Below are 23,647 nucleotides of genomic sequence, written 5' to 3'. Positions count from 1 at the left end.
GCTAGGAGTAAAGATAGAGGTCAAAAGGACATGGATGATTAGAGGAGGGAGAGGCAGCAAAATAGAATCAGAATGTAGAGACAGGGAAGAGAAGGAAAAGCTCATGGAAGGAAAGAAGAAACTGAGTATTCAGAGAAGTAAAAGATAAGGCGAGGAAAGTGTAGGATAATGCTGGGCGAATCAAGGAAAAGAAAATGAAGGCGGAGGAGAAGAAAAGTCAGGAGCGAGGTTAGGTTGATGTACGGAAGTAAGAGAAAAAGGATCAAGGAAGGTAAAACTGTAGAGTCTTTTCTTTATTGAACCTTTCTGTATACTAACTTTTTGAGATTGTTTGACAATTTATTAAATATAATAATAGCTACGAAATAGTTATTTTTTGCTAACGGTTCATCTATTCTTGGCAATATAATCTTGGCAATTAATACTCTTGGTAATATAATACTAAAAGATTTTTTTATTTTTATTGAGGGTAAGTAAATAGTTACAGCCGAAATAGTTAAAATTATCCATACTGGGCGCATGTTTTCAAGATCTCGTAAATTGCATTTTTTGCGTTAACGAGGATGACCTTTTTTAGTGGCTACTTTGACTGGCGCCTGCCCATTTACTTAAAGAAAATGGACTAGAGAACATGTAGAAATTTGGAATTCTAATAATAATTTGGATATTTATTGCGTCGTTTAAAAGTTATGCCCAAAATAGCTAAGGGTATTCGTACTGGGCACATCTCCCCTAAGTATTTAGAAGAACAACATGTTGAAAATAATAATGTTATAAAATGACATCATAAAAGGTTCAAATAACGTCATTAAATAACGTAATTTAACGTAATTAAATGACGTAATTTAACGTCATTCAATGGTGCTATAAAATCACGTCATTACTTTAAACACGGTATCGTAATGATAAGAAATTCTCTAATTAGCCTCTAATTAGAATAATTGCCTGATTGTAAGAGGAGGATCTAATGATATAAAGTTATTTTTTTAGTATTTTATTTTAAATATTTGGCATCTAATTTAGACAACTGTTATACGCTCCTCCCCGGGCAATTATACTGTAGTATAATGTACCGCAGTATTATACCGTAGTATTATATGTAATGAGAGAATTAGATGTATCATCATAAATGTTTTGCAATCAATTTTGTTTCTAATTTTTGCAAAAATAAAAATTAGATACGTAGTTCTTTTACTATATAATCAAGGACTAAACGAGGAAGTAGATTTTTTTCCTTGGGTGATAAACTGTCCTTACGTTATATTCTTTGTCTCTATATTTCTACCTCACTTCGTTGTGGCAGTAAACACACTCACGGAAAAAAATCTACTTTTGATCCTTGTTGTATATTGCAGTATTTCACTACGTTACTAGATACATAAAAACAATTCAATAGTCATATAAACATAATAGAATAATAAATGTACTTACAAATGAAATGTTTCATTAAATTTAGGCGATAGAGTATTGTTCTTTGATTTGGTAGCATGTTTTCTTTTCTTATCTGCCAGATGTGGTCCTATGAGATTCACTTCGACAAATGGTTTAAACATACCACTTGTTAATACCCATTTCAAATTATTTGCGGATATTACTGAAAAAAAAAATGATTTAATGTGCTAATAGAAATAAGTTTGAATACAATAATAATCTTACATATTATAAGAGAAACTGAATGCAGTAGTATTTCAAAAATGATGATAATAATTTAAAATCGATGTTTGAAATTACCAGAAAAAGTTTATGATGTCAGATAGTTCTTATTAGTATTGCTATATAACGTACATCAAAACATATCACAAAGATAAGACTTGTAGTGTATTAATGAATTATTATAAGAATCGTACTTTTAGGTATTCTTAATCTGCTCTGCATGAGAGAGTCAAAATAGTATATCGGACACTAAAAGCATAGAGTGGGTTATTTTAGATATTGGGTACACTTACAGTACGAGTCCGAAGCATGTAAGTTTTTGAGTCAACGATAAAATTCAATATGGAACAACATTTAAAGTCGATAGTTAATACCAACGATTGTACTTAATTAACTTTAATAGTCATTTTTTGTATTGAATTTTATCGACTCCCATCGATTCTACCGATTTTTATCGAGAAAGCTGTCGATCCATAGCCCTGGCAGCTTTGCATTGGTAGTTCAGTTGTTCGGTGCAGGTGCAGAGTTAACAGAGCCTTGCTGTGTCTGATTTTTTTCATGGAGTGAGGAAAAGGTAGAGAGAGAGAGTCGAGTAGACTAGGAGCGTTTGTGGACGCTATGAAAGTAGTCTACGGTAAATTCGTGATCGGGGGCGACTTCAATGCAAGTTCTACGGAATAGGCTACGCCGACGATAAACCTTAGAAGCATGGACATAAAGACCGTGAAAACAGATCAAGGAGAAAATATAATTAGGCACCAGAATAGTTGGAACAGTTGACGCATGAACCGAGAAACGCTCGTAAAGGTAGATTAGGGTGCAACTCCTACTTTGAACAAAATCCCTTACGAATCGAGCGGACGTGAGAGAACAGAGTTAGTAGACACTAATAAAAATAATGTAAGAGTAGACACTTATAGAAAGAATAAAGAAACTAACAATTTCTATGACGCAACTATGCCTAGGGTGTCTAACAGCCACCAGAGAATACCGGTTCCCGCGTGGGCAGACGAAATCGCCGAGCTCGAAAAGAAATGTTCCACGTTAGGAAAAGAAAATCTTGAAAGTGACAAAGGTCTAAAGCCAAGGCCTTGTCCAAGTGACATATTCGGCGATGGATACGCGATCGTAACACCAAAGAGGGGCGAAATGAAACGAACGGAACCCATAGAGAGGTAGAAATTGCTGTTTCCCTTGAAGCCCATCAGACCCCAAGCAGGAGCGACGGAGGTTGTTGCCAACGAGATACGCCTTTTTATAGAGGCCGAACTTATCGCGGCAACTCTGTCCCTTAAAAGAAGTAAGGTGCAGAGAGTTTTTAGCTCTCGGTGAAAAAGAGTGGAACTTGTACTGACCAAAAATCAAAAAATGAAGCCGACGGAGAGACCTCTTATAGACCATAGAGTCCCTTAATCCCTTAGATACCCTTAAATGGAAAAAACGGGTATCTATTATTACTCTATTATCCTCGGCTGACAATACTTCTCGTCCTCCCGTGCTGATTTTGCCTCGTATTCTAAAAACGTAACGGAAAACTACTGCGAAGATTTACGATTTACGGGTCTGATCACTCTAGCTTCAACAATTACGCCACACAGAAGTTGTTGTCGGCTCCAAGGCCTAAAGATGAGAGAGCGAGTCTTCTCAACGGCTCACGACTCGAAGTTTCGTATATAATGGCACGCATATGCCGTGATATAATTTGATTTTTTGATTACATTTTGCCGGCCCTTTTACCAACACATTTCGTTCATACTTACACTCTAGCAAGTTAACATTGTAGTTGTAAGCATTGCATTGTAAGCATTATAAGCAAAGTGTACTTTCTCAGATTACATACTTTTCGCAGCGAGTTTACATGTTTTACAGCCATTCTAACAAACTAACATTCACTCCGATTTACACGCACACACGCGCGCGAGCTTATCGGTCCGCTACGAACTTTTGCCGTTCCGGCTTAGCTTTCACCATCGGCGGCTAGCTTCTCTTCTGTGCTCTGCTTCTGCCGCAGCGAGTTGTCGACTCTGGCTTGTATGTGTATGTGGCGTTTGAGATGTAATGGTGAGTCTGACAATGATATGCGCCGTGTAGCGCAGCATGCTTCGGCTGCTGACTCTCTCTCTCTCTCTCTCTCTCTCTCTCTCTCTCTCTCTCTCCCTCTCTCTCTCTCTCTCTCTCTCCCTCTCTCTCTCTCTCTCTCTCTCTCCCTCTCTCTCTCTCTCTCTCTCTCTCTCTCTCTCTCTCTCTCTCTCTCTCTCTCTCTCTCTCTCTCTCTCTCTCTCTCTCTCTCTCTGGTGAGTCGCTTTGACAGCTCTTTATTTTGCTCCTACTTTCGCACTGCTTTTCTGCCGCTTCTTGCCTTCGGGTCCTCTTTTGTTGTAGATTGTTGCACGCTCTTTTTTGCAACCTTTACGACGACATATAAATCGCTGAAGGTTGCATTTATTTTCTACATCTTTTCTGCCACAAACTTTCTGCACGGCTTCTAACCTCCAAATCTACTCGGCTCGGCTTGGCTTGGTTTCTCGCTCGCACGGCGTCTCTCTTCGCTCCTAATCAACATCGATGAGACATCTACCGCATCGAGGGAGAACTTCTAAGGCGTCTGCACGCTGTTTGAGTAAGTTATCGACGAAAATGAGTGAGAACGGCGAAAAGAGCGGGGAAGTGCCTTTTCAGCTATGCGGCAGCTGTAAACAGCCTATTCAGCACAAGGAGCCGAAAAGGTGTGCTTTTTGCAAGCTCCATTACCACGTCAAATGTCTGAACGCCATCAACATCAAGACAGTCGTGGTAAATGATAGGCAGTTTCTAGCCTGTCCTCCCTGTGCAGACGCCAAGGGTGCCAAAGCGGGACTCAGGTCAACATCGGCGGCGGGGGTGACTGCGACAACAGCGGCTAACAAGACCACCCCAAAACAACCGGGGACGAAGAAGACGAGATCGGCACCACCATCAGCCAATACTTCACGAAGTACTTCACCAGCTCGCTCATCACCGACCATCGAAGCTTCATTGAAGGACATTCCTGAAGCTCTCGATGACATCCGCAATGCTCATGCGGAGGCCATCCAGACACAAAACATCGTGTCGGAGAGGATCTCGAGAATTGAGCAACGTCTTAGCCCGCTGGAGAAGCGTCTAAAGGCCCTCGATGAGCTGCCTGCACTCAAGACTCGCATACTTAATGCTGAGTCCACCATCACCGAGTTGCAGGCACAAGTCCAAGATCTCTCATCGAGGAGCCCAGCACTGCAGCAAGACAACAACAACAACAACAACAGCAGCAGCAGCGCTGCTGAAATTAGCAGCCTCCGCAGTGAGCTGGCTGAGGTCAAACGACGGCAGGAGCAGACCTCAAATAGTGTTGTTGTCATCACGGGCTTGCACTACACCCGTGAGACCTCACTGCATCTTCTCGCGTTTGCAGTCATAAACGCACTTGACCCAACGGTCCTACGGAGAGATGTTGCATCCGTCAGGACCATGGGTAGGCTCGATGCACCCCGGAACACCGCCAGGAGTGATGGCAGACTGCCACCACTGGCCGTCACCCTCTCGTCGAGTGCACTCGCACGATCAATCGTCGTTGCCAAAGCTCGTAAACGCAAGCTCCACACCAACGAACTGGACGCAACCGTGATGGAGGAGGCCAAAGCTCTGAGCCCTGACCACCAAGGGCTCATAAACATCAACGAGCTACTCCCCACCGACGTCCACAAGCTGCGTTCACGGGCTGGGCTGGAAGCCAAGAAGAGGCAGGGCTGTCGAACGTTCGTCAGGGACGGGAGATTATTTATGCGCTGCAACGATGACAACGAGCGCGCCACCGTCATCACCACCGACGCCGAGCTGAATGATTTTTTAGCTCGGATCCCGCCCGCCGTCAACATCGTTCTACAATGAAGCTGCCACACACACACTTCATCCCACCACATCCGCCATCAAGCTCATCCGCCGTGTCTTCATCGGTTCTAAGGTATCTCTGTCCGAAGGTCTAAGGGTCTGTCATTTTAATGCGAACTCTCTCACGGGTCACATTGAGATGATCAGGCTCTTTTTATCCACTCGCTCTTTATTCCACGTAATAGCTGTTACTGAGACCTGGCTAAGCGAGAAGGTGACATCCAGCCCTTCACTGGATGATTACCTGCTCTACAGACGAGACAGAAACAGAAACGGTGGAGGTGTGGCCCTCTATATACACAAATCTCTGACGGTTAGTATTATTTCATCATCCGACGGTCAATGGTCTGGCAAGCCAGGCAAGCCTGAATACCTCTTTTGTGAAATATCGGCCAAGGGAGTTTCTCCCATCTTCGTGGGGGTTGTGTATCGTCCACCTCATGCTCCTTTTTTCCAAAGCTCTAACTTTATTGACCAACTAACAACTCACATGCACAACTACTCAACGAAGATTATAATGGGGGACTTTAACTCTGACCAACTATCCTCATCTGAAGATGCCAATTTTATCAGGGCCTTCATTGATGAGAACTCTCTTTCGTCCGTTCCCTATGGTGCCACGCACCATAAACTGGGTTCTGATACCTGGCTTGATTTATGCCTAATCGACGAGCAGGATCGCCTGCAGTCATACTGGAAGACAGACGCACCTTTCATCAACGGACACGACCTTAACACGGCCACTCTCGACGTACAGATTCCACGCTACGTACCAAATACATACTCATACAGAAACTTTAAAGGAATCAGCGCCGAGAAGCTAAGGGACTTTCTTAGCGAATGTGACTGGTCATCTCTCACCACTTCATCACTCGACGACTGCATATCTATACTTAACGCTAACCTCACTAACGCCATCAACCACCTCGTTCCATTGCGGACTGTGACACCAGGGCGACAACGTCACCCGTGGTACACTGCGGCTCTTCGTGACCTTGTATCCGAGAGCAATAGACTTTACAGGCGTTTCAGGGACTCCAGGCTCGAATCAGATCGACGCGTTTACAGATTAGCTAGAGATTATGCTCACAAACAAGTCGAGGAGGCCAGGCTGAATTATTACTATTCACGCCTGTCCACCTTGACCGATATTGCTGAGATCTGGAAAGAGCTGGAAAAACTTGGAATTTCTGCTACCAAGGCCCCCTAACCATCTAGATTTACCACAGATGAACTCAACACGCATTTCAGCGCGATCTCCAACGATTCGTTGGCTCCTGCTGTTGAGGATTATCTTGTTACCCTGGAAAGTCTTGACCTCCCGGAACATTTCGAATTCAACCCTATAACGGAATCGGACGTGTTGGCTGCGGTATCGCACTTTGACACTCAGGCCAGGGGGAGCGACGGCATCCCACAGGTTGTCATCTCAAAAGCATTGCCGGTTCTCGCTCCTTTACTAATTGTAAGTCACATTTTCAACCTGTCTCAGAGCGTACCCTGCTTCCCATCTGCCTGGAAATTCACTTGTGCGCGCACTCAACAAAATCAGTTCACCAACAGCCCTGACTGACTACCGTCCGATTTCACTTCTCTGCTTTATCTCCAAGGCCCTGGAGTGGCTGGTGCACAATCAAGTCTCAGAATACCTTGAATCAAAGCTATTGCTAGACAACCTTCAAACAGGCTTCCGCACTGGTCACAGCACTCAGTCTGGCCTAATTAAGCTAACTGATGATGCCAGGATCGGGATAAACAAAAAGAAAGTAACACTACTCCTTCTCTTCGACTTTAGCAAGGCGTTTGACACTGTGTGTCACGTCAGGCTCCTGAGAAAGCTATCCACTTTCGGCTTCTCAAAGCAAGTCATTCGCTGGTTTGCCTCCTACATCTCTGGGAGAAAGCAGGCCGTCGTTGATGACAATAGTTAGCGATCTTCTCCTCGGCGTCTTAACATCGGCGTCCCGCAGGGATCCGTTCTGGGTCCCTTGCCGTTCGCATTGTACATCAACGACATCGATTTCTGCCTTGATACCGATATTTCCCATCTCATCTATGCGGATGACTTGCAAATTTACAGTCAATGCCACCTTGTCTCTCTCTCTCTCTCTCTCTCTCTCTCTCTCTCTCTCTCTCTCTCTCTCTCTCTCTCACTGTAAGTACATCAACACGCTTGTGTTACAGTTGTGGCAAGTGCTTTTCTGCCTCTATCTTTTGAGGCAATTTTCATCATCGGCTGTTGTTTGGGAGTGCCCTTTTTCCTGGATTTTTTTTGGCCTTTTTCTAACCTCAATTTCGGCTGGGGAGTTTCTCGGAACCGATATTGACTTCTGGGAACGACGCTAGTGATATCTTGCGCTAGTGGGAAGAAGCTACTCCTTAATCAGCGATCGTTTGCCATGCCGATAAACACGCCGAAGCGCCCAAGAGATTCGGCAATTTTCCCTCTCTCCATCGTGACGACATTTGGCTAATCCTGGTCAGCCACGCAACTGTGCAAACATCTGTGATATCGCAATAGTAACCTGTGCTGCGAGCTCTTTGTATGTTAGTGCGTGGGTGCGTAATCTTTGTGAAGTGCCTTTGATAGTGCGCTAGCGTTCCGTCAACGGTGCGGATAGTCACGTCACGCACCGTATCAATGTACATATTGGGAGTGAGAGACTAATTAGTGAAAGTCAGCAAGAAGTTTTAAATTTAGATTATACGTGGTGTCGTTAGTGCAAAGCGAATCGACCGGCTGTTACCGCGCTGTGCGCGCGAATTTTGAATCACTGTATAGTGCGTTCCTAAGGCTGATTGAGCTTGGCCATGGCTGATCACTAGTGAATGCGATATTAAATTTTGCAGCACTATGTGTCCGTAAAGCTATCGAGCACTGGATAGAGTAAAGAAGACGGACTAAAAACACTTATTTATATAGTAAAATGTCATGAATTTTGGTCAATGATTTTACAAGGTATATACATGTTTTTTTCGATAAAAATGGTGTATATTTTATATATTTTCAATAGAATTTTTTTTTTTTAATTACATCAAATCATACATTTTTTGGTAAGAAGAATATCTTTTTGTTTTTTTTTGCAGGATTTAACCCAGGCTTGACCCCTTAAGTGGCTGGTGCACAGGCAAGTCTCGGGGTACCTTAAATCGAGGCTATTGCTCGACAACCTTCGAAGAGGCTTCCGCACTGGCCACAGTCCGGCCTAATTAAGCTAACTGATGATGCCAGGGTTGGGATAAACAAAAAGAAAGTAACACTTCTCCTTCTGTTTGATTTCAGCAAGGCGTTTGACACTGTATGTCACGTCAGGCTCCTGAGAAAGCTATCCACTTTCGGTTTCTCAAAGCAGGTCATCCGCTGGTTTGCCTCCTATCTCACTGGGAGGGAGCAGGCCGTCGTTGGTGACAACAGAGAACGTTCCTCACTTCGGCATCTGAACATCGGTGTCCCACAAGGTTCTATCTTGGATTCCTTGCTGTTCACATTGTACATCAACAACATCGGTCTTTGCCTAGATTCCGATGTCTCCCATCTAATCTATGCGGATGATCTGCAAATCTACAGCCAATGCCACCTTGAAAAGCTCGATTTTTGAAGTAAATACTTCTATAGGCTCACCGGGTACACATTTTACTGGGAAGTAAATCAGCGAGCGCCGACCGTCACGGCGGCGCGACAGACCAATCGTCACGAAAGCAGCGGCAGCTTTCTCCCCCCACCACGCACTCTTCGCCGCGCATGTTAGCATGCTCGCCCAGCTTAGCTCTTCCCTTACATATCAGCCGCACTTATTTACACACGCTGCAAGCGGCTACGGGGTTTTCTCGGATTTCGGACGCGCTAATGAAACGGTCCGCGAAGGGTTAATACGCGAACGCGAAGGATTCGAGACCCGAGGTTAGTAAAGCGGGAGAGAAGCACATTCGAAGAGCTATAGCAGTCTTTGATCCACCCGGTAATATCTATTGAGTGGACAAAAGTCCTCCCTATCCTCTGTAATGGCTGAGCCACCAGAGGAGAGCTGCTCGTGTGTAGAGGGAGATGAGTAGGGTATTCCCACTACGCATATCCCGCACACTTAGGTAAACCACGCAGCGATTAGACTGATGTGTGAGGTACTACCATCTCACCATGAGTCTAGAACCAGATGCGCCACCTAAATGCAGGGTACTACCATCCTACACCGGTGACACAACTGATGGGAGGATGGGAGTGGGTAATGCTAAACAAGGGTTAACATAGTTTATATGTTTTAAATGTCTTTCATTTATTTATTTAATCATTTAATATTCTATTATATGCGATGCTGGATCTCAGTCCACAAGGAGAGGGAGTGGACTGCACACATACTCTTCGAGAGCCTGGGGCTCATGGACTAATGGGTATGGTGGATACCGGAGCAAGCAGCGAGTACTACCATTCGCACGTTGCTCAGTTGAGAGCCAGATCATGAATGCCCGCTGCTGGCCCCGGGGCTCCTTATATACCCGGGATGCTCCCTCTCTCCTGTGTTATCTGCGCGCACGCCATCTACCAGCGCTTAGGTAGACTATTTACATGTAGCTACTACCGCCACTCGGTCGGTAACTTGCCTACGCCAGGCAAGTTATCTGTTGCTGTTCTCTTATCCCCCGGGCTGGGCCTGCCGTCTCATAATATAGCGGTACCTTTTCATGGTACTTCAATTTTTTTGCGTCAACTAGACGACGTGAGTTTTTAATATGCGCAAAACGTTTGCAGGTAAACATTATTGACTTATATCGGTAAACATTATTATTATATGACATGCCCTGGCGTAAACCTCGATTTACCGCACGCTCGTGCAAAAATGCACTCTCTAAATCTCAGATTACGTACGTTGTGTCATAAAATATCGTACGATACTATTATTCTTATTATATTTTCTTTATTCGTATTATATTTTGCCTATCCTAAATTTACTAGTTGATCAATGATTACTACACCTGTGATTTTTTAGCTCTGTCAAAGTTCTAATTAAATTGGAAAAATAAGAAAATGGCGGCGATTTACGCATCAAAATCACTAAATCAAAAAAATTATAGAAATTCATCAAAAAAGTCATAATTAAATGTATCCTTGTAGATTACTACTTTGCACTCAATGAAGACGCATTTGAATTTGCGTCGAAGACTAATTCATTTCAGTTTTGTCGCGAAGAACATAGTATATATATTTTGAAGTCTTGCGTCGAAGACTATAAAGTACATCTGCAGTCCTGCTGCGAAAACTAGTACATTTCTGACTCCGTATACATTTGATTCTCTGGCAACGAAACTATTTCATACTTTCCAAAATTCCACCACATCTATTTAGGTATTTTTCTCTAACAAGATGAGTGCTAATGCCGAGAGGATAATTGGCTAAGCTAAAAAAACCGACTTAAACTCAATGTTAGTAAAACTAAAGCAATGTATAGGCTCTACTTCTTTAAAAAGAAGTGCCAATCTCAGACTACGCAAGCACCTTTTCCCAATTATCTACTACTGCTCACTTGTGTATTGCGACCTGACTTAAGAATTCGACTTAAAGCTACAGAAGCTTGTGAATACAAGGATCCGTTACATCTATGGCGTAAGGAGAGACAAGCACATCTCCCCGTACAGGCGGGAGTTGCAATGGCTAACCACCGCCGGACGCAGAAAGTACTAGCTTACTTTGAATTCCGCGTGACACCTCGGTCTGTGTGGGAAGAGGTGATACCTCTGGATATTCCTGCCTTCGCGACAGAGACGCTGAGAAACTCGTTTCATATCAGCACCTCATACTTGTGGAGCAGCCTACCATCACACATTCGCAACACTACATCCACCACTGGCTTCAAGAAACTTGCTAAAGAGCATTTGTTTGCACTCGTAAATATGTAGGAATCTTGTACACTCTCATACATACACACATACACACTTACACACACATGCTCACTCTCGCTTATTTCATTATTTCATCTTGCACACTATCACTCTACAAAATCACTTATAGATCCACCTACACATTTTTATTTACTATTCTTGATTTACTTATGCTTTTATAACTATTGTACAACATAATGTACTCGAATAAAAAACCATCTAAATCTAAAAATCTAAAATCTCTCTCTCTCTCTTTCTTACTTGCGTGCACTAGACTCGCGCGCACTTTTCTCTCTCTCGCTGACGTCTTGCACCAACGAGATTCAGTCGAGAATTGCTGAGCCGCGACACAGTGCGGGCGCTCGACAGCCTTCTCCCGGCCGTCAGGGCCCAGCCGACGACGAACCCTGATTGGTCGAGCGATGCGCGAGATAAGCGATTGGCTGCTCATCTTGCGCCAGCTCTGACCGTCAAGCTCCGTTCTTGAGTTTGCAACGGCCAGCGACTTCCACGAATTTCCGCGACACCGCTTGCGTCCAAAAAAATGCAGGCCTCGCCATAACTGATCGGACTTTAGTTCGTCTTTTCGCGCGAACAACAGCACTCGTTTTGAGAGACTGCGACGTACAACGTCGGAGTCGTTACAGTCTTGATGCTTAACTTCATCAGTTTGATGGTAGTCTTTTCTGTCTAAAGGGCAATTTTGGTCATTTTAAGCGCTTAATTCAACCCATTTTTCGGCATTTACCATCCTACTCTATTAAACACTCTATTCCTTATAGCATTTAATTCCGCTTGCACAATGCCCACCGTTTCGTGCCCCTATAACTGCGGCTACATCATCTGCGTATTCAACAAGCATTACCTTTCTTAGCATTTTGAGTTTAAGTAGCCCGTCGTACAAGATACAACTTACTATTATTATAATCCTGCGCACTTTAGATGATTCTAATCACCCTTCGCGGCAGATGCTGACTGTATTATCTACACGCGTTCACGTGGCAATTTAAAATAGGGATGGTCAACTGCTCTTGCTAACGCCGGAGATTCCACTCGACGGTCATTAGCTTGTACTTCTGTATGTGGCACTGTTCTGTATTCAAAGGGCTTTCCGGTGTATGCTATGCCAAGGGACGGATTTAGCATGCTCCCAAGGTGTTGGACGGATTAAGCACGCTCCAAACACTAACACTAGCAAACACCGCCGCTTCACCTTAGAATCAGTTGTAGCTGCCAGTGAGTAAGTCACTACGCAAAAAGGCGCTGCGTGGATCGGCTCCGGGGTTTTTAAAGCCTCGTCACCGATTCACGCAGTTATGAAATTGAGATGAGAATGATCGCGGTAGTCCAATCAGCATTCGCCACAATGGATCGACGCGTACGCCTTGCAGTCGTCTTTCACGCGCACGAAGAGTGCTGACACAGAGGTCAGAGCATTCGCTCCGATTCTCGGCGCTCGGTTGTGCAATGTCGCAATCGGATGCACCTGCGATCCCTATCCACTCTCTACGTGCTCAGACGGTTGCCGGTTCGCAGGACGTACAAATATACATTGCCATTTTGTAAAGACCGTACTAGATAGTAGGACGGGTTGCGCGAGTCAGCATTCGCTACAAAGGATCGACGCGTATGCCTTGTAGTAATCGTTCACGCGCATACATTATTCGGCGCTCTACATGTTTTGCAATCCAGTTGATTCGTCACGATCGGATGTACATTGTTTGTGTGTGTGTGTGCATGGTTGCAGTCATGCAGGTGTCATTCGTATATAAATACATGCATATATTCGCATGTACTCTTACATACATACTCAGTCATACATACACACAGGTATAAACATATATTCATGCAATTTGAACATGGCATATTACACCTCCCTCCCCCCCAGAAAATTCCCGCCCTCGGCAATGTAGCCGGCGCAAACAAACAAAAAATGTGCCATGTTCAGTATCCTGAAATGGTTCGCTTATTACAATTGTTTTGTTAAAAAAATTTTTTTTTTAAGTTAAATAAAATTGACCGTCGATGGATAACGTTGAGCTTCTATTGTATCTATCCGTAGTTGTGGTTCGCTTTTGATGTCTTTTAGGTTCTGCGTTTCAACTTGCATATTCTGCACTCGTACGGAATTCTTTGCACGCACTCTCTGTTTGCCCAGTTAGTATGGCAAACTACGCAAATTAGCCGATTTGTCCTTTAATGTTCGATTCTCTTGTACCAGCAGTCTACTTTACAAACCGTGCAACTCGTGAACAATGGAGGCTGCGGGATTGATGAGTGTTGGGTGGTGATTTTAAGTCTACTTAAGGGAACCCTTGCTTTTGACTTTAATGCTTCTTCCTTCAGTTTTATTCTTTTCTCTCTTTTTCTTATTCTATCTTTCTTTTTTCTTTTTGCCTTTTCTTCCTCTGATTCTAGATGTTTGCTTGATTTTTTTGGTTTTTATTTCTTGCCTGTTAATTTAATGGACCGTTTTTAAGGAGTTTTTCTTTTATTGTTTTGTTTTCAACAGGTGTAACTTTTATTTTTTTAAATTCGATCCCCCTGGTGGCTGGTATTTTCCAGAGCCAGATTATCCAATATAAAAATATTTCCGCTGTTACGAACAAATATTGTTGGTTATTTATTAGAAGGAACCGGTTCTCTATTTTTGGTTTCTTCTTCAAAACGCGTAACCTGGAGTCTACAATGTTGTGTCCTCTTTTTATTGACGATATTAGTTGTAATTTCTCGGAGGCGGACTCGGCTGCCCTAGCAGGTTCAATGGACTCAGCGGACACAGCGTAGTCGGCGGACGTGGCGGAGTCGACGGACTTGGCGGACTCGGTGGACGCGGCAGGGTCGGCAGACTTAGCGGACCCGGCGGACTCAGCGGGCTGTTATTCTCCCGCTGCACCTCGCTTTTCACATACCTGTCTGCTCTACGGACTTTTCACCGATATCGCTCACGAATGCGTCTATACGTCTTACCCATTCCTCTGTGTCCTCCGAATAGACCGTTGTGATAGTCCTGTTCTAGCTATCCTGAATGAGCGCTTTTTTTCGGTTACTACCAGGCTGAAAACGTATCTCTTGCGGTTGATGGTTATTATTACATCTCCTACGTCAGCTTTAGCTTTCGTTAGATCGTCTCGATATATGGCTTCAATGTCTGTAAGCAGTTTATTAGTGCTTGTGGACAGATTTAGATCTATAGGCACGAAGTGAACTATGTTGTCCTTTAAATAAGTCACACACTCTCTCGTACTTAATAATTTCAAGCTGGTCTTAGCGGCGATCAGCTCTGCTATACCGAGCAACGGTGCTGTGGCTGGATATTGCTTATTGATGTCGATCGTAGCTGGCCCATTATCCGGCATACTTACGGGACGTGCACCGTCGTCTACTGGTCTTTGGCTGTCCTTATTACCGGCTTGTTCAAGTCTCTCGTTCTTTTCCATTAATTTATCTGGAAGGTTCTGATGAACGAATGTTTCGTCCTTGGATTTTTCTTCGCTGTCCTCCTGCTCTATTGTTGATAGATTCTTCCATGAAGGTACTTTCGTCAATTCACCAGCCAAGCAGTAGAGCAGGCGTTAGTGTTTTTCAAAGGGTATTTAGCACGGGTTGGGCTAGCATACTTCTGTGCGTGCTCCAGCATCCATTCCCTCACTGTACTGCTTGGTATTGAATTGTTTTAATTGGTTTTTATCAGATCTTCCGGCAATCCGTCCGCTGGTTTGGACGGTGACGGTGATAGAGACTTAGCTTTCCGCTCTGGTACAAAGCTGGACGCGTTCTCGATATTCCACTCTTCGTCTGTGAAATCCTCACCCGCTGCAGTATCCTCCACTACAGTTTCCAAGTGCTGTTGCATATAGTTATCCCAGTATAGCGAGGACTTTGGGTTAAAGGTTGTCTCCTGGGCCCTCTCGTCCACCGAACAACCCAACTCCTCTGCGCTCACTTCTCGGGCCCCATTTGTACTATTTTTCCCAATACGTGACAGCTCATCTAACTCTTCTTCGTTACATACTTGTCCTGGCATGGACCTTCTCATAGTAGAGTGCAACTGAGGGTTCAATAATTCGCCTTCACTACTGGAAGACGATGAGTCTTTCATAGGTATTTTCAGTATACTTTTTGTTGGTTTTGTTTGTGCTGGTAAAACGGACTTCACTTTTCTTATGGGCTTATCTTGCAAAACTTCCTCAACTTCGCTTTCTCCCAAGCTTTTGCCTGAATTTAAAACTTCTTCTGAATCAATGTCACTCTCTGATTTTAAATCGTTTCCTATTAAGCTTGGAAGAATCGACCTTTTCCTTAACGGTATAGTTGGTGCGTCTGATGTATCGTTGTTGTTGTCCTCCGTTAGCGTGTCATCCGTGGTTTGCTCTTCACTTGCGGACGAAAATTCTGTCACCTCTGGCTCCGAAAAGGCCACAGTCTTCACCGTGTCCTTTCTCCTTTGTCTCAATCTTTTTGCAATCGTACTTCCATCTAAATTGGTCTGTCCACCCTCCATACCAGCAGGAATCGGTGGTGCATCTTTTCTTGAACTTGGTTTCGGTCCGGTCTTCTTTTTGTCCGTTTTTTTCGTTTCGTTCGACTTGTTTTTGCTTCGATTTTGCCTAACCAACGATGTTTTTGTTGGTTTTGGCCTAATCGGCATCACTTGCACCTCTTCCCCCTGGTTTTTCCTTTCTTCGCTTTTACTCTCATCATCCGAATTCTCTTGGTCGTGCTTATCGATTGGATTTCTAGACAATGCGTCTACATTGACATTCAGTCGTCCGGGTTTATACTTAAAAGTGTAGTGATAATTTCGCAAGCGCATTATCCATCTGTTAAGCCGACTAACGGGGTCTTTCAAAGAGTCCATCCAGGTTAGAGGTTCATGATCTCCGAACACCGTAAAGTGCCTTCCGTACAGGTAGTGTCTAAAATAATCTACGGCTTCTACCATTGCCAGACATTCTTTTTCGGTTGTTGAATAATTTTTCTCAGCTTTGTTGAGAGAGCGGGACATGTAAGCTACTGGGTGGTCTTCGCCTGGCTCACCTTGACTGAGGACTGCTCCTAATGCTCCGTCACTGACATCCGTAGTCAATATGAACTGCTTTTCCACGTCCACTGATACTAAAACTGGCACCTCACACAGGGCTTGTTTTAATATTTCGAAACTCTGGTCCTGATCAGATGTCCACTCTCACTTCTTGTTCTTTTGCAAAAGGGAGTTAAGGGGTCGGGCTTTGCCCGCGAAATCTTTAATAAAGCGTCTATAGTATCCCGCTAATCCAAGAAATTGTCGGATTTCTGTTTGATTTATTGGTTTCGGAAAGTGCTTAACTGCCGAAATTCTACTCGGATCTGGTCTTACTATAGCAATTATATGTCCCAAATATATAATTTCTGGAGTTAAAAACTGACACTTATCTATCTGCATGCGTAACCCTGCATCAGATAGTCGGTCAAAAATTTATAAATTTTCTCCTCGTGCTCTTCTAGGGTATTTGTATAAATCACGATATCATCTAGAAAAACGTACATTTCTACACCCTGTAAACCTGATAAAACGCAGTCCATTAAACGTTTGGATGTTGGGGGTGCGTTAGCCAAACCAAATGGCAGACACACGTACTCAAAATGGCCATACTTGGTGTTGAAAGCAGTCTTTTGAATATCCTCCGGTTCTAACTCTATCTGGTGAAAACCCATAGCTAGATCAAAAACCGAAAAGTACTTTGTACTGCCAATTTGTTCCAAAATTTCTACGATGTTAGGTAATGGATAAGCGTCCTTCGTCGTTTTTGCATTCAATTTACGATAATCAATCACCAATCTATATTTCCTTTTACCGCCCGGTCCCGGTGTCTTGGGAACAATTCTGCAAGGGCTGCAAAATGGACTGTTTGAACGTCTGATGACACGTGCATCTAGAAGTTTTTGTAGTTGATTAAATAACTCCTCTTTTTCCCCGGTCGGCCCTCTTTTATATTTAACGCGGACTAGTTCGTCGTCCGTTGTCCTAATCTTATGTTCCACACATGACGTTCTTGGTGCTTGATCGCCGGGCAAATAAAACAAATGTGAATATTTCTTCACTATTCGTTGTATTTATCTCGATTCGTGTCTCTTGTGGTACGTTTTTCTCACCATGTCAATGATTAACTTTACTCTGTCTTCTGCATTTTTCGGAGCCTCTCCTTCCAGTGGAAAGTCCAGAAAATCATCATCTTCACTTAGATCAAACTCTTCGAGATGTTGCGGCAAAATTTCAATTTCTACTTTTCATTAGTTACTGCTTCCCCTGTATATACTCCCGGGATGGTCTTGATTAGCCTTAAGTAGGCCTGTCCTTTTACTAAATCTTCCGTAGCTGGGATTCTCACGGGTACTTTAGCTCTAGCTGGTATCTTGAAGATCGTATTGCCCTTTGATTTATATCCGTTCGGATTGAACGGTCTGGTTGGCAAGTCCTGAACTTTAGGATCGATAGCTTCTGACTCATAAGGGAACTCAAAATTTTCTACTGCTGTCTGGGTGTTCTCAGTAGGTAGTATTTCGGGACTTATCGGACCATATTTCATGTCTGCGTCCACTTGATTTTCAGGAAAGTTCCTATGTACAAAAGGCACTGGAGTTATAGGGTGACTTGCGGTGATTAGTACTTCATCGCCGAACATAATATTCACTTTCTCTCCGTAAAGAAACGGATTTCCCAATATGATGTCTTCATGTAATGGTGTACTCGAGGGTAACACATGAAAAATGTGTTTCTTATCCATAATTATTAGTTTTACTGTTCCTAAAGTGTCAAATCCTTGGGGTGCTATCCCCATAATGTTTATAAATTCATCGTGTTCTATTACTACTGGTCGTAGCGAATCATGTTTAACAGCATTTATCTCAGCTCCGGTATCAATGATGCACAGAGCTTCTGGTATCGCTAGTTCTATTTTCAATTTTACTATTGGGGTTCTCTTGACTCTCGTCGTAAGTCGTATAATCTGTGTTGGCCTTCTGATGTCTGGTTTGGCCTCGGGCTGACTGGACGCTGCTGCAGTGCCGATGAGCCCGTCATCGCATCCTTCCGACGAGCTTCCTCCCAGTTTAAATGGTTTTTGTCTCCTTGGTATGGTGGCACTGATCTGTTCCTATCGCCCTTGGGCTCCATTGCCTTTCATTGGTGGCCACGGCTGTTGATATCCAAAACCCTGCATTTGTCCTTGCATTGGATACTGCAAATATGGATTATTGTGTTGGAAAAGAAAACGGAGGATTACCCGGATCGTAATAATAAAATAGCGGTGGTGGCATATACGGGTATGGACCCATTGTCGGTGGATAAGGATGTCCATACTGTCTGTGGACCGCTGACATTTGAGGTAGTCCACGTGCAGGTGATACTGACTTGCTTCGCGACTGGTTTTGTGGCCGCTTTAATATACTTATTGGAGCCGTGGGTTCGGGTGCCTTCGAGTAACTCAATTGAGGTGGAGCATTTATTCTCCCGTTCTCAATCACAGTTTTTGGAAAATAGGTATCATTCGGATTATATGAGTATGTCAGTTCATCTATTCTGTGAGTAGCATCGTGAAAATTTACTCTTTTTGCTCCAGTGTCTGCTTCGTCCTCAAAATTTTTGTTGACGGTGTTCATTGGTTGGACGAAATCGGGAATATTTTCCCTTTCTCTCGGTTTCTGATCGGGGTTGCAATACACATAATGTACTCTAGGATACACGTAGCTGTCTTCGGTCATCTTTATTCTGGCTTTCTCATAGTTGAGGGCGGTGTTGTAGGCCGCTTCTAGTGTTTGCGGAGCTGAGTCCACCAATCCTGTCCTCCATTCGTCCGGTAGCCCATTGACGAAGGACTCCAGCGCTAACAGCTCAAGGTACGGTCTCTGGTCCACAGCTGCTTGTGCTACTGTCAGTCAGTCCTTCTTTCACAGTTGTAACTGTTGAGTTTATCAGCGCGTTCAAACGTCCGTAAAACTGGCAAACGTTCTCTCCCTTCCGCACTGTGGCTGATTGAATTTCGTTTAGATAATAACCGTATGATTTGTTTGGGGCTAGGCTATTCTTTAGGTATTTTTTGAGATCTTCTAATGTATTGAACGTATGCCCTTCTAACATTTGTCTGGCCTTACCTCTTAACTTTGATATTACGAATCTTAAATACTGTGGCTCCTGGTCCCGTGGAAGTAACGTAAATCTGTTATCCACATCCTGCAGAAACTCTTTCAGATACATGTTAGTCCCGTCGTACTCAGGAATGCGCATGACAGCTCGGGCTATACTCTGAGTCTGGTTCGCTTCAAGGACGCTGCGGGACACGTCCAACATTTGTCGGCCCCGTTCTGCTTGCTAGACGCGATAAAATTGGTCCAAAGCATTTATTCTGGCATCCACGTTCGCGATCGCGAGAATATCCATTTTGTACGACATTACAAGGTGGATGATACACAACCTCCACGAAGATGGGAGAGACTCCCTTTGCCGATAACTCACAGAAAAGGTATTCAGAATTGCCTGGCTTGCCCGGCCATTTACCATCAGATGAGGAAATAACGCTAACTGTCAGTGATTTATGTATGTAAAGAGCCACACCTCCTCCGTTCATTTTTCTGTCTCGTCTGTACAGTAAGTACTCATCCAGTAAAGAGATGGATGTAATCTTGTAGCTCAGTTACGTTTCAGTCACAGCTATTACGTGAAATGGAGAGCGAGTGGACAAGAAAAGCCTAATCATCTCAATTTGACCCGTGAGAGAGTTTGCATTGAAATGGCAGACTCTCTGACCTTTAGACAGAGATACCTTGGAACCGATGAAGACATAGCAGATGAGCTCGATGGTGGGTGTGGTGGAATGATGCGTGTGTATTAAGGTTTTAGCATTGATTAATGTCGGCAGCGGGTGATGTTGGAATCCGAAGTAAAAAGGTGCTCAGCTCGGCATCAGTGGTGATGACGGTGGCGCGCTTGTTGTCATCATTACAGCGCATGTAGAGTTTCCCGTCTCTCACGTAAGCTTAGCTACCCTGCCTCCTCTTGGCCTCTAGACTAGTCTTTGAACATAGCTTGTAGACGTCTGGAGAAAGCAGTTCGTTGATGTTTATGAGCCCTTGATGGTCAAAGCTCAGAACTTTTGACTTTTCCAGCAAGCTGGCGTCCAGTTTGTTGGTGTGCAGCCTACGTTTTCTGGCTTTGGCGATGACAATTAAGCGGGCAAGCGCGCTTGAGAAGAGGGTGACGGCTAATGGTGTTAGTCTGACGTCATCCCTCGTGGTGTTGTTCGTTGCATCAAGCCTTTCCATGGTCCTGACGGATGCTACGTCTCTTCCGAGGACCGTAGGATCAAGCGCATTTATCACTGATTACGCGAGGAGGTGCAGCGAGGTGTCACGGGTATAGTGTAGTCCCATGATAACAACAACACTGTTCGAGGTTTGTTCTTGGCGCCTCTTGACTTCAGCCAGTTTACTGCAAAGGCTGTGGATCTCCGCAGTGCTGGGCACAGTGCTGCTGCTGCCCTGCTGCGTTGTAGGGCTCCTCGATGTTAGATCTTAAAGTTGTCCCTGCAGCTCAGAGATGGTGGACTCAGCGTTGTTTATACGAGTTTTGAGTTCAGGCAGCTCATCAAGGGCCTTAAGTCGCTTCTCCAGCGGGCCCAAGCGCTGCTTAATTTTGGAAATCCTCTCTGACACGATATTCTGGGTCTTGAGGGCCTCCGTTTGAGCGTTGCGGATGTCGTCGAGGGCTCCGCGAATGTCCCTCAAAGCCGCCTCAACGGACGGCATCGGTGTTGTTGCGTCGGCTAACCTGTGCAACGGTTATCCGCGCAGGTGATTGCGTCCTAGAGCCGCAAGCGACGGAGGTGCCGACTTATTCTTTTTGTTGAGCATGACCGGTTTAGGTGTGCCCTTAGTAGATGTTGTTTTTGCTGTGGGTGCTGCCGCTGTCTTTGCCCTAGTCTGCGCGGTCTTAGGCGTGTTGGGCGGCATACTCGTCTGCACAGGTGGCACACGCAAGAGTAGCAACATTCTTTACTATTATGCATCTGAATTTAACACATGCTATATGGAATTGCTGATTACACAACTTGCATGTCTTCAGTTTTCCTCTTGTCGTCATTTCACAGTGAGCACATATAGTATGCGATTCCCCGTTTTTCTCGCTCATTTTTAATAATCTTGTGTCTCCGTCGATAACTTACTGTCAGTCGATAACGTAAAGAGTGAACGATAAGTTACTGACAGATCCAGAGACTTGGTTATCTCGAAGCTAGATGAAGTGCTAATCGAGTAGGTAAGATGTGACCGACCTGAGGTTGATGATGGAGATGTTGGTGTTCCAACGACTCAACAGGGTGCTCCACGTAGATGAGTTCGAGGGAATTGAGACGCCGTGCAGCGAAGAAGAAAAATGTGCGAACTTGCAGGTTAGGTTTCAGAGACAGATATTGAAGCGAAGAAAACAGCGTTAAATAAATTGCAGTCTCCAGTGATTTATATATCACGTTGAAGGTTGCAGAAAGGCGCATGCATTTATCTACAAGAAAACAAGCCCGAAGGCAGCGTGCGGCAGTAAATGTGCTACTAGGTGTGAGCTAAGCAGAAGAGATGTTGTGTACTGACATGAGAGAGAGAGAGAGAGAGAGAGAGAGAGAGAGAGAGAGAGAGAGAGAGAGAGAGAGAGAGAGAGACTAGTGCCACGTTAGAAGCGAGAACTTTGGGACGAGCACTACGTTAAGAGTGTTCCAGTTTTATGTGCGTTTAGTGTATCAAGACCGATTTTGTAAGATCACTATTTTTTAAAATGTACTGTAGAACTTAAAAAAAGCCTAGTCTAAGAGTTGCAGCATCAAATTTTTTAATTCATTCACGTACGCTAATTGAATGTTTTTTCTAGATTTCCTCATATAAGCGTCTACTTTAAACTTATAGAAAAATATAATTATTTTACAATTACATAAGAAAGCCTTTAGCTGAAACAAAGAGACAATGTTAGAGATGTTGTAAGTAGCGTAGTGCAAGCAAGTGGATCAGGGCTGATTCGATATGTTGATTTGACATGTTAGGTGGCTTTCTGTGATTCTGGCGCTATACGAGTTAAAGCATCATATATAGTAACATTGTATTTATTGTGAACCTGACGCGTTGTCGTACTCGTGTCGTACTATTCATCGTGCCAACTTTCGCATCTTTGACTCAAATCACAAACTTCATACGCAGCCTAAAAAAACTTTATTTTGTGCTCTTGATACACTATTTATCATTTTGACTTTCTTATATGAAGCAGAATAACGATAACACACATTTCTTAAAAATTACAATAATATAATAAAACTATAAAATTTCAAAATCAAATACCTTTTACGTTGACCTTTTGTTCATTTGTTCCTGGATTTGTAAAGAGATCAACTTGAATATTAATTTCTCCCACAATATCTTCTTCCGTAGCAGTAGTATCTACAAATGATAATAATAATAACAATAATAATAATAATTTTAATAATAATAATAATAATAATAATAGTATAGAAAAAAATATATGTAATCTTTAATGCGGTAATATAAACGTAATCTTTATAAAATATAATTATAGAAATATTTTCCTTAGTAAAAGTTTTTATTCTATTTTTCAAAATAGTATTTGGTTAAGTATCCTCCCTGTTAAATAGCGCCCATTTAAACTAGGGAAAAACCTAAGAACCAGGTTGTTAAAATAGGAACAAAAATATTCACATTTTATACCCATTTTTGATGAGATAGAAATACAGATCGTATAACAACGTCCGCATGTCTCTGATAAAATAAGGCCCGTGGTCATACAAATTTTGCCTCCTGGAAAGTGTGAGCGCAATAATCCGGTCAGGGATAATTTTTCACATATTGTAACGAGGTGGATTTTCGGGGAAATCCGGGCGTGAGATTACGCTATTCACTCGCTAATATTGGCTTCAATATCGCTCGATCGTATTTATTAAACAGGCGCCAGGTCAAACTAATCTAAATTTAGACAAAATTCACTACACGTTGCCGGCTATTGGGAACTCCTTATCTCTGAGGAGATTCGGCCGTGGGTAAAATCGGGAGACAAATTATGACACTTTATTTTAATAGACTGAAATCACAAGTCTTTTATTTTTTTACCTAGTTATGCGCTTCACAACAAAGCGTCGGCTAAAATTCGGCGGCAAACTTACATTCGTGCAATACACTTTCACGACAA

At 43.5% G+C, this 23,647-nt stretch overlaps 1 protein-coding gene across 1 annotated transcript in view; it reads right to left on the bottom strand.

The window, feature by feature from the left end:
• The window catches only part of LOC100680292 (protein unc-13 homolog B-like), a 110,840-nt gene that overhangs the window by 14,884 nt on the left and 72,309 nt on the right, over positions 1-23,647 (bottom strand). The window contains exons 4-5 of the mRNA XM_031925998.1: positions 22,786-22,884; positions 1,432-1,594 (exon numbers count right to left, since the gene is read on the bottom strand). Of these exons, the coding sequence (XP_031781858.1) occupies positions 1,432-1,594; positions 22,786-22,884 (262 nt within the window). The remainder of the gene's footprint in view (positions 1-1,431; positions 1,595-22,785; positions 22,885-23,647) is intronic.

This window comes from Nasonia vitripennis, assembly GCF_009193385.2.
Source record: "Nasonia vitripennis strain AsymCx chromosome 3 unlocalized genomic scaffold, Nvit_psr_1.1 chr3_random0007, whole genome shotgun sequence".
NCBI lineage: Eukaryota > Metazoa > Arthropoda > Insecta > Hymenoptera > Pteromalidae > Nasonia > Nasonia vitripennis.
This window is presented reverse-complemented; position numbering and strand designations above follow the sequence as displayed.